Raw genomic sequence first — 12,209 nt, 5'->3', positions numbered from 1 at the left:
AGCAAAGCTTACAGGCACACAATGAGCGACAGACAGCGGGGAAGTGGAGAAGGACAGACAGACAAAGAGAATAAATGTATGGACAGACAGAGAGTGGAGGATTTTCAGAGCCAGTGAGCTGGACAAGAAAAGTGGACAACCACTGTGCCCCTGAAAAGAGTGAGTGAAGGAGGGAGAGAAAAAGGGAGGGAGGAGGGCTGTGGAGATAGAAGATGAGAGAGAGGTGAGATGGAGGGATCTGCAAAGGTTGAGGGACCAAAATAGCTCATGGACCGTGGACAGTTTTGTAACAGTTGTGTGAGAATTGTGGAGACAATAAAGCATGTACTGTACCTGCAGTACAGAGTAGTGTAGGTTTTGGTTTGACCACATACAGTTCTAGAACATGGAGCTACAATTCTGTGAAAGAGGTGAACGATTTTGAACTTTGAAGTTTTGGGAGGCAAGTATTGACGAATGAGATGGATGAGAGAAAGACAGATAGACTGAAAGAGAAGAATTAAGAAGTGGTAGCAGTGAGACAAAAACAGAAACCAAGAGAGGGGGCCAAAGGGTAAGAGAGAGAGAGAGACACACACACACACACACACACACACTGTACAGCGTGACGAACGAACAGATGAGAGTGGAGTAGCGAGTGGAACAGAGCAAAGAGAGAGGGATCAAGAGAGAGAGAAAGAGGGAGGGAGAAAGAGAGTGACAGACAGGGAGGAAGAGAGAAAAAGACGGGGCACTGTAAACTACAGGAAGCCCCAGTGTCAAACAAACAGGGGACTAGAAGAGCTCCAGTCCAGAACCAGCCACCAGCCTCCAGTCTCCATTGACTTCAGGGAGTCGCAGCGCCTGCTGGACAGCATGTCGGCGAGCCCTGGGCCTCGTGACTCAGACCGACTGCTGTTGGAACTCCAGGCCCCAGGGCCGGTGGGACTGCAGACACTGTTGGACCTGCTAGTGGGGGTGTACCAAGAGTTCCGCTTCTCACCCCTTGCCAGGGAGAAGTACGTTGCGGGCTTCCTGCAATGGGGTCAGTCCCTTACTTACAAAGCCTTACTGTGTGTGTGTGTGTGTGTGTGTGTGTGTGTGTGTGTGTGTGTGTGTGTGTGTGTGTGTGTGTGTGTGTGTGTGTGTGTGTGTGTGTGTGTGTGTGTGTGTGTGTGTGTGTTTGTTCAGATGTAACCTTGCATGGCTACTCACTGGTTTAAAACCTGCCTGTGTTTCAATTTGCTTACATGCATGCCGGGTCGGCCGAGTTTGCCCTTTTGGGATTATCCATAGGTTCTATTGCCCCGGGTAAACTAAATTAAGCACAAAGTATTTGAATGAAAACGATTACACTCCCCTACGTATTTATTTGTAGAGTGAAGCTACAACTGTAAATGTAATACTCCAGCATTTTGGATTTGAGATCAAATGTTTTATATGAGGTGACAGTACAGAATGTCAATTTTATTTGAGGGTATCATACATATATGTTTTACTGTTTAGAAATGAAAGCACTTTATGTATCTAGTCCCCCCATTAGAAGGTGTTATAAGAGGCATGGACAAATTCACTTATAGTGTATTAAATGAAGTCAAAAGTTTAGTGTTTGGTCTCATACTCCTCGCATGCAATGACTACATCAAGCTTGTGACTCTACAAACTTGTTGAATGCACTTTGTTTAGGTTGTGTTTTAGATTATGCTGTGCGTTAATTGAAATGAATGGTAAATAAGGTATTGTGTCATTTTGGAGTCACTTTTATTGTAAATAACAATATAATATGTTTCTGAACATGTCTACATTAAAGTGGATGCTACCATGACTGCGGAAAATCATGAATGAATGGTCAATGTACAAAGATCATACCCCTCAGAAAATGTGCATGTTTTGGAGACATGATCTTTGTGTATCTGTAACTTTTTGTGGGATATGGTTCCGTCTTGACATTAGACTACTTTAGAAGTCTGAAAACATCGGACAAACTTCGATTCGAAAGTGTAATGTCCCTCAAAATGGACAGCATTACGACTAGTTCTATGTTTATAGAGGGCAGTCAACCCTTGGTTGTGGTGAGTGCATGTGATGTGTTCCCCAGAGTAGCGCACTGAGTCATGTTGTGTTCTAGTAAGGGCAGGAGAATAAAGTGTCCTTACAGTGTAAAGACTGCAGTGAAAACACAAGGTCATGTAAGCCAACACCCCTCTGTTAACCTTCTTCCAGCCCTCGTGAGCCCCCATGATATTTCAGCTGGTGTCAGCCTGTTAAGCCCACCAGCAGTCACAAACACGCACACACGCACACACACACACTTTACAGCAGGAAATCACAGGACTATTTGCTGATTGCCTGCCCCCCAGGCTACTAAAACTGAGTACTGTTTGATTGGGAACATTGGCCTCACTGTTGGACATAGACTATGTGAAAAGAACTCCTCACATCTTCACACGTTTCTTTTCAACCTTTCATTGTTTATCCTCCAATTCTGACATTTTTAATTGACCACAAAATCAGTCTCTGGACTTGAACCCTGTTGAAAACCTGTGGTTTGAATTGAAGATGGCAGTCCATAAGACCAGACGAGGATATCAATGATCTGGAAATATTCTTTATGGAGGAATGGTCTAAGATCCCTCCCAATGTGCACTCCAATCTCATAAAACATTTTAGAAAAAGGCTCAGTTCCGTTATCCCTTCAAGGTGAGGTGTTGAAAGATATTGAAAACAGAGGTGGCAATAATTTTGACCCTTATCTTTTAGCGATGTTTTTTATTACAAAATTAAAAATTGTATTAGTATAAAATAATGTGTTCAAATTGTTTTAGGGCATACAATACAGATCAGTATTTGTATTTTTAATTTTATAGTATTTTTTTCTCATTTTTATCAAGGATGCCTTAATGGACCAGACTGTATATTCCATGATACTTCAATCAAAAATATGTGTATACATGTATACTGTAACATATATGGTGAATGGTTCCACATGTCCCAGTATATACTGTACAATGCAGTGGCGGTGAGTACCGTTTAAGATGAGGGAGGAAGATTTTTTTCTCTGGCCTTATTTCTATTACAGCATATTGGATGACTCTCATTCATATTCCATTCACCCAGTTCAATGTAACAGCGATAGGTTCAGGCTACTACATGATACTGACATTTTCCCTATACCCATCATGCGGTGGCTACAACCCAGCCTAGGTTGAGGTTGCTACAACCTAGCCATAAGGGTGTTTCAGTAGGCTAAACTAGCTTTTTGCATTTGCTAGCTAAGTAAGTGATACTGAAAGTCCGAAATAATGCCAAAATCTCTCTATCAATTTTTCTCTTGCTTCTCCGTCATTTTGGAAGAAATGAATTTGTTAAAAACTGTTCAACTATTGTCTTTCTCTCTGTTTGAGTCAACTACTCACCACATTTTATGTACTGCAGTGTTAGCTAGCTGTAGCTTATGCTTTCAGTACTAGATTAATTTGATTGGGTGGACAACATGTCAGTTCATGCTGCAAGAGCTCTGATATGCTGGAGGAAGTCCTCTGGAAGTTGTCATAATTACTGTGTAAGTCTATGGAAAGGGGTAAGAACCACGAGCCTCCTAGATTTTATATTGAAGTCAATGTACCCAGAGGAGGACGGAGGCTCGCTGTCCTCCGGCTACACCATGGAGTGCTGTTGAGGCTACTGTAGACCTTCTTTGCAAAATAGTGTTTTAATTTGTTATTTTGTGTCATGTGATTATATTCAGGAAAGTTTTATCTAAAAAGGATAACTTTTGAAATGTTTTACAATTAACATTTTAATGAAATTCACTGAGGAGGATCACCAATCCACATCTTGTCAGATCTGTGCTTGAACTTAATTTCTCCTGTGCTCTTTTGAATAAACTCTTAGTGTACAGTATTTCAAAATGCTTTGTAAATATGTGATGCGACTGAGTGAGTGTGTGTGTGCACAAAATGTTGTGTACGTACGTGTGCATGCAATTGCTCGTGTCCTACTGCTTCTGTGTTTTGCAATTTAGTTCAGTGGCCGAGGGATATCATATGTCACAGAGATGGAGGTTCCTATTTTGGTCTTAGCATGTGTCCAGTCTCGCTCAGGGATGAGTGTACTGTAGAGTGTCAGATGTGGAACGTTGACCAGTGATGCAGCAGGTTCGTGGGATTAGTGTAGGCTGAGTGGGTTAGACCTCAGTTCACCTTTGCTTAACACAGTCAGCAAGGGTCGAACAGGCAGAGAGTCAAGGAGACCCTGGTTGGTTGTGGGGATCTAAAATCCCCTAAGGTCCCCACAAAGATAGTAAATCAAGGAAAATTCTCCCTCGTGTGGACATTTCCCAGATCTCTAAGAGGATAAAGGCTATTTTAAGTTTAGGGGTTAGGTTTAGGGTTACAATGAGGGTTATAGTTAGAATTAAGGTTAGGGTAAGGGTAAGGGTAAGGGGTTAGGTTTAGGGTTAGGATTTAGGAGTTAGGTTTAGGGTTAGGGTTACAAGTTAAGGTTAGGGTTATGGTAAGGGTGAGGGTTAGGTTTAGGGGTTAGGATTTTGAATGGAAATACATTTTAAGTCCCTATGAGGATAGATTAACATAACATGTGTGTGTGTGTCTGTCGGTCTGTCTGCCTTTCTTTCTTTGTTTCTCTCACTGTGCATCTTTCTGTCTGGATCTGTGTGTATGCCCTTCTCTCTCTCTCTCTCTCTCTCTCTCTCTCTCTCTCTCTCTCTCTCTCTCTCTCTCTCTCTCTCTCTCTCTCTCTCTCTCTCTCTCTCTCTCTCTCTCTCTCTCTCTCTCTCTCTCTCTCTCTCTCTCTCCATCCCTCTCTTTCTGGCTGGGTTCTGGTCTGGTCACTCCCTACATGGCATTCATAACAGAATGAGTTTTCGATGGGGACACGGCCAAAGTCAACATGCACAGGAACGGGCTGTGGCTCAATCACCCTCCTTTTCAGCTTTCAGACTTTTGACCTGAAAAATGTAGTTGACAACATGTGCCGGTCGTGTTGGCATGTAGCTCAGGTGGACTAGAGCGATGCGTGTCTAAATCTGGGTTTTGTGTCTTATTTAACGACTTATTCTTGGTTTTTCCTTCTTTTGAATTATCAATGTAGACACTGCATGCAACAAGGGGAGAAACATATACCATCATTGCTCACGCTTTGAGAATGCAATGTCATAGTTGCCTGCATGTGTATTACATGAATCATGTAACATTATATCTCTTGGAATGACTGTGTGTCAGCAGCTACAGAGGAGCATTAGGAGTTTTCAACTTGGGATAGTTCCTTATCCTCTTCATGATATTAGTATTTTGCATCATTCTTTTGGGTTATTATGTTATCTACCAACAAATCCGGATCTGTGTTTTATGGTGCCAAATAGAGGAGGGGTTGCGTATATGCTGTAAAAAGTCACGTATGCTGTGTAGATGCTGTAAAAAGTCACCTGACTTACCCATATGTCACTCAACCTTATCAAGTCAGCTCCTCCACTTATTTTAAGTTATTAAGACTCTTTATTTCCAAAACACGTACACAAAAACATAGCAACAGGTATGACTTACACACCTCCTCCCTGACACGCTCTATTTCCCTCATTTTCTCTCTCTGCCTCTCTTTCTCTTTATCATTGTTTTTTTCTTTCTCTCTCTGTCCCTCTCTTTTCAGCTCCCTGTCTCTCTCTCTCTTTTCCTGTCTCTGTCCATCTCCCTGGAGGAAAGACATTTACATTTACAGATGTAGGATCTTTGAGCCAATTTGAGCAAGTTTGCTACAGCAGGAATATAATCCTGCAGCAACAGGAAATATGAATTATTATGTGTATTATAATTCATGTACTTTTTGTCAGGGGTTGATACATTTTCAATTAGGGCAAATAAAGTCTGAAATGTTGAAGTGGAAATTACTAACTTGAGAAGCCTTTTTAAATATTGAATACACTACAAGATAGCAGTACAATTCTCATCAACAAATGATACAATTAAGATCCTACATCTGTATGAGACAGTTGGATGGGTTGGCACAATTCCACCAGTAAAGGACTGGGGTAAACAACACAGGCAGGCAGAGGAGAGGAAAGAATCTCATCCCACTCCATACCATACCTTCCATCAGGGCCCTGTTCTCTGTCAACCTGTGTGTGTGTGTGTGTGTGTGTGTCAGTGTCAGTGTGTAAATGGACCCAAAGGAGGCCCTGGACATGTGTCTCCCAAACAAGCATAGGCCTGCTGTGTGCATGCAGAATAAAATAATAACAGAGCCATGTCCATGACTTCTACAATGCCATCACTGAGAGGTTCACCCTGAATGACCAGATGAATGGACTTCATTTGCAAGTAAAGGTAGGCCTAAATGGATTTTTATAATAATAAGCGGCCCACGCTTGGATTGCGTCCTACCTGACAGGTCGCTCCTACCAGGTGGCGTGGCGAGAATCTGTCTCCGCACCACGTGCTCTCGCCACTGGTGTCCCCCAGGGCTCTGTTCTAGGCCCTCTCCTATTCTCGCTATACACCAAGTCACTTGGCTCTGTCATATCCTCACATGGTCTCTCCTATCATTGCTATGCAGACGACACACAATTAATCTTCTCCTTTCCCCCCTCTGATAACCAGGTGGTGAATCGCATCTCTGCATGTCTGGCAGACATATCAGTGTGGATGACGGATCACCACCTCAAGCTGAACCTCGGCAAGACGGAGCTGCTCTTCCTCCTGGGGAAGGACTGCCCGTTCCATGATCTCGCCATCACGGTTGACAACTCCATTGTGTCCTCCTCCCAGAGTGCTAAGAACCTTGGCGTGATCCTGGACAACACCCTGTCGTTCTCAACTAACATCAAGGCGGTGACCCGTTCCTGTAGGTTCATGCTCTACAACATTCGCAGAGTACGACCCTGCCTCACGCAGGAAGCGGCGCAGGTCCTAATCCAGGCACTTGTCATCTCCCGTCTGGATTACTGCAACTCACTGTTGGCTGGGCTCCCTGCCTGTGCCATTAAACCCCTACAACTCATCCAGAACGCCGCAGCCCGTCTGGTGTTCAACTTTCCCAAGTTCTCTCACGTCACCCCGCTCCTCTGCTCTCTCCACTGGCTTCCAGTTGAAGCTCGCATCCGCTACAAGACCATGGTGCTTGCCTACGGAGCTGTGAGGGGAACGGCACCTCCGTACCTTCAGGCTCTGATCAGGCCCTACACCCAAACAAGGGCACTGCGTTCATCCACCTCTGGCCTGCTCGCCTCCCTACCTCTGAGGAAGTACAGTTCCCGCTCAGCCCAGTCAAAACTGTTCGCTGCTCTGGCACCCCAATGGTGGAACAAACTCCCTCACGACGCCAGGTCAGCGGAGTCAATCACCACCTTCCGGAGACACCTGAAACCCCACCTCTTTAAGGAATACCTAGGATAGGATAAAGTAATCCTTCTAACCCCCCCCCTTAAAAGAGTTAGATGCACTATTGTAAAGTGGTTGTTCCACTGGATATCATAAGGTGAATGCACCAATTTGTAAGTCGCTCTGGATAAGAGCGTCTGCTAAATGACTTAAATGTTGAATGAACATGGGAATAGACAACATCCCTTCGATGCATTTGATCTCATTTTGATGAGACACTTTTGCAACGTTTTGAACTGTTAATTGTTGATATGGACATTTCGTTTGAACCTTATTTATTTTATACAGTATGTGTGTATAATAACATTTTACATAATAATATTATTGTGTGTGCAGTGCATTGGAAGAATGCATTGAAATCCATTGTGAATGGAGTTTGCTTTGCCACCTATTCGGATGAAATGTGTCCATATATTGGTCTTTTAGTGCCAACTATTGGTTGTAACTTCGGATGCTACATCGGTCTACAGCTGAGCTGAGTTGAGCAGTGTGTCATTTTGTTGGATGATATGAAATATGCCACCATCAGAGACTATCGCTTGCGTATCTTTGCTAAATTGGTATTTACATTGGTTGGGAATTGTTTGTCAATTTGTATGGTTGTATGGTTAACTTGGGTTTCATCAAGGTTTATTGTGAGTAAATCTGTCTTTGATAATAGCCAGTTCCTACCCAGCCACCGACCTCACCGCATGTCACTGGTGTATGTGTGTGTGGAGGCGGATACAGCTGATCAGGATGGGTGGAAATCGAGAATGATGATTTCTGACCTCATATCCTCTCCTGTGGCATTACAGTCATCATCTCTTTAAACCAAGCATGTCCTGCTGACAGGGACACATTCCCTGACACTCCAGAGTGAAGTTTCCCATAGGAACAGATCTAAGATCAGCTTCCTCTCCACCAATCTGAACCTGAACCATTATTGCAGAAAATGCTAAACCAACCCAAGATCAGCATCCAGGGTATACTTCACCCATAGCCATTCTCTGAGAGGTAGTTAGAGGCTAGTGGGTTCCTACACTGTGAATCATGAGCTTGCCTGGCACAATGGAACATTTGCAAACACGGCACATCTGGCACTCCAGGCTGGCTAAATCAAATGCTGGTGGGTTCAGGATGTTGGAACCCCTATGGGCTATTAGTAAGGTTAGAAACTCTATCATTGACCACATTTACATGCACTGGTACAGAGTCAATGTGCGAGGGCACCGGTGTCTAAATAATTCAGGTAATATGTACATGTAGGTAGAGTTATTAAAGTGACTATGCATAGATAATAACAGAGAGTAGCAGCAGTGTAGAATATGGGGGGGGGTCAATGCAAATAGTCTGGGTAGCCATTTGTTTAGATGTTCAGGAGTCTTATGGCTTGGGGGTAGAAGCTGTTTAGAAGCCTCTTGGACTTAGACTTGGCGCTTCGGTACCGCTTGCCGTGCGGTAGCAGAGAGAACAGTTTATGACTAGGGTGACTGGAGTTTTTGACAATTTTTAAGGCCTTCCTCTGACACCGCCTGGTATAGAGGTCCTGGATGGCAGGAAGCTTGGCCCCGGTGATGTACTGGTGTAGCTGTAAAACCTTTTGAGGATTGAGGACACATGTCAAATCTTTACAGTCTTCTGAGGGGGAATAGGTTTTGTCGTGCCCTCTTCACTACTGTCTTGGTGTGCTTGGCCCATGTTAGTTTGTTGGTGATGTGGACGCCAAGGAACTTGAAGCTCTCAACCTGCTTAACTACAGCCCCGTTGATGAGAATGGGGGCGTGCTCGGTCCTCCTTTTCCTGTAGTCCACAATCACCTCCTTTTGTCTTGATCACGTTGAGGGAGAGGTTGTTGTCCTTGCACCACACGGCCAGGTGTCTGACCTACACCCTATAGGCTGTCTCATCGTTGTTGGTGATCAGGCCTACCACTGTTGTGTCGTCTGCAAACTTAATGATGTTGTTGGAGTCGTGCCTGGCCATGCAGTCATGGGTGAACAGGGAGTACAGGAGGGGACTGAGCAGGCACCCCTGAGGGGCTCCAGTGTTGAGGATCAGCATGGCGGATGTGTTGTTGCCTACCCTTACTACCTAGGGGTGGCCCATCAGGAAGTCCAGGACCCAGTTGCAGAGGGAGGTGTTTAGTCCCACGTCCTTAGCTTAGTGATGAGCTTTGTGCGCTCTATGGTGTTGAACGCTGAGCTGTAGTAAATGAACAGCATTCTCACATAGGTGTTCCTTTTGTCCAGGTGGGAAAGGGCAGTGTGGAATGCGATTGAGATTGTGTCATCTGTGGATCTGTTGGGGAGGTATGCACATTGGAGTGGGTCTAGGGTTTCCGGGATGATGGTGTTGATGTAAGTCATGACCAGCCTTTCAAAGCATTTAATGGCTACCGACGTGAGTGCTATGGGGCGGTAGTCATTTAGGCAGGTTACCTTCACTTTCTTGGGCACAGAGACTATGGTGTTCTGCATAAAACATGTAGGTATTACAGACTCGTTCAGGGAGAGGTTGAAAATGGCAGTGAAGACACTTGCCAGTTCGTCCACGCATGCTCTGAGTACACGTCCTGGTAATCCGTCTGGCCCCGCGGCCTTGTGAATGTTGACCTGTTTAATGGTCTTGCTCGCATCGGCTACGGAGAGCGTGATCATACAGTCGTCCGGAACAGCTGGTGCTCTCACGCATGCTTCAGTGTTGCTTGCCTAGAAGCGAGCATAAAATAAATATAGCTTGTCTGGTAGACTCGCGTCACTGGGCAGCTTGCGGCGGGGTTTCCCTTTGTAGGCCATATTAGTTTGCAAGACCTGCCACATCCGATGAGCATCAGAGCCGGTGTAGTACGATTCAATCGTAGTCCTTTGTGGGGTATTGTCTGTAGATTGTTGAGATTTTTTTAATCCATTTTAGAATAAGGCTGTAACATCACAAAACTCAGGAGGTCTGAATACTTTCCTAAGGCACTGTATAGGGAATAGGGTGCCATTTGGGATCCAATCAAGGAAGCAATAGGACTCTGCAGGATTATGTTGTTTCCACAAGAAGCCTGAAAGGCTGAGTAGGTCTGGAAGTTTCTCTGTCACGTTCTGACCTTTATTTCCTTTGTTTTGTCTTTATTTAGTATGGTCAGGGCGTGAGTTGGAGTGGGCAGTCTATGTGTGTATTTCTATGTTTTGCTATTTCTGTGTTTGGCCTGATATGGTTCTCAATCAGAGGCAGCTGTCAATCGTTGTCCCTGATTGGGAACCATATTTAGGTAGCCTGTTTTGTGTTGGGTTTTGTGGGTGGTTGTCTTCAGTCTTTGTGTGTAGAACAGAACACCAATAGAACAGGGCTCCGGGCAGCCGAGCGGAAATGGAGGAAAACTCGCCTCCCTGCGGACCTGGCATCCTTTCACTCCCTCCTCTCTACATTCTCCTCTTCTGTCTCTGCTGCTAAAGCCAATTTCTACCACTCTAAATTCCAAGCATCTGCCTCTAACCCTAGGAAGCTCTTTGCCACCTTCTCCTCCCTCCTGAATCCTCCTCCCCCTCCTCCCCCCTCCTCCCTCTCTGCTGATGACTTCGTCAACCATTTTGAAAAGAAGGTCGACGACATCCGATCCTCGTTTGCTAAGTCAAACGACACCGCTGGTTCTGCTCACACTGCCCTACCCTGTGCTTTGTCCTCTTTCTCCCCTCTCTCTCCAGATGAAATCTCGCGTCTTGTGACGGCCGGCCGCCCAACAACCTGCCCGCTTGACCCTATCCCCTCCTCTCTTCTCCAGACCATTTCCGGAGACCTTCTCCCTTACCTCACCTCGCTCATCAACTCATCCTTGACCGCTGGCTACGTCCCTTCCGTCTTCAAGAGAGCGAGAGTTGCACCCCTTCTGAAAAAACCTACACTCGATCCCTCCGATGTCAACAACTACAGACCAGTATCCCTTCTTTCTTTTCTCTCCAAAACTCTTGAACGTGCCGTCCTTGGCCAGCTCTCCTGCTATCTCTCTCAGAATGACCTTCTTGATCCAAATCAGTCAGGTTTCAAGACTAGTCATTCAACTGAGACTGCTCTTCTCTGTGTCACGGAGGCGCTCCGCACTGCTAAAGCTAACTCTCTCTCCTCTGCTCTCATCCTTCTAGACCTATCGGCTGCCTTTGATACTGTGAACCATCAGATCCTCCTCTCCACCCTCTCCGAGCTGGGCATCTCCGGCGCGGCCCACGCTTGGATTGCGTCCTACCTGACAGGTCGCTCCTACCAGGTGGCGTGGCGAGAATCTGTCTCCGCACCACGTGCTCTCACCACTGGTGTCCCCCAGGGCTCTGTTCTAGGCCCTCTCCTATTCTCGCTATACACCAAGTCACTTGGCTCTGTCATATCCTCACATGGTCTCTCCTATCATTGCTATGCAGACGACACACAATTAATCTCCTTTCCCCCCTCTGATAACCAGGTAGTGAATCGCATCTCTGCATGTCTGGCAGACATATCAGTGTGGATGACGGATCACCACCTCAAGCTGAACCTCGGCAAGACGGAGCTGCTCTTCCTCCCGGGGAAGGACTGCCCGTTCCATGATCTCGCCATCACGGTTGACAACTCCATTGTGTCCTCCTCCCAGAGTGCTAAGAACCTTGGCGTGATCCTGGACAACACCCTGTCGTTCTCAACTAACATCAAGGCGGTGACCCGTTCCTGTAGGTTCATGCTCTACAACATTCGCAGAGTACGACCCTGCCTCACGCAGGAAGCGGCGCAGGTCCTAATCCAGGCACTTGTCATCTCCCGTCTGGATTACTGCAACTCGCTGTTGGCTGGGCTCCCTGCCTGTGCCATTAAACCCCTACAACTCATCCAGAACGCCGC

At 45.7% G+C, this 12,209-nt stretch overlaps 1 protein-coding gene across 2 annotated transcripts in view; it reads left to right on the top strand.

The window, feature by feature from the left end:
• Window positions 1–613: 613 nt before the first annotated feature.
• Window positions 614–12,209, top strand: part of LOC139584601 (myotonin-protein kinase-like) — a 37,873-nt gene continuing 26,277 nt past the window's right edge. Inside the window, exon 1 of one of the 2 annotated variants that reach the window (XM_071416650.1) lies at window positions 614–1,024. In XM_071416650.1, the coding sequence (XP_071272751.1) occupies window positions 856–1,024 (169 nt within the window). In that variant the 5' untranslated portion in view covers window positions 614–855. The remainder of the gene's footprint in view (window positions 1,025–12,209) is intronic. The other variant, XM_071416639.1, reaches the window with a different exon arrangement.

Source organism: Salvelinus alpinus, chromosome 1 (genome assembly GCF_045679555.1).
Source record: "Salvelinus alpinus chromosome 1, SLU_Salpinus.1, whole genome shotgun sequence".
Classification (NCBI taxonomy): domain Eukaryota; kingdom Metazoa; phylum Chordata; class Actinopteri; order Salmoniformes; family Salmonidae; genus Salvelinus; species Salvelinus alpinus.
Note: the sequence above shows the minus strand (reverse complement) of the source record. Positions and strands in the feature narration are given on the sequence as shown.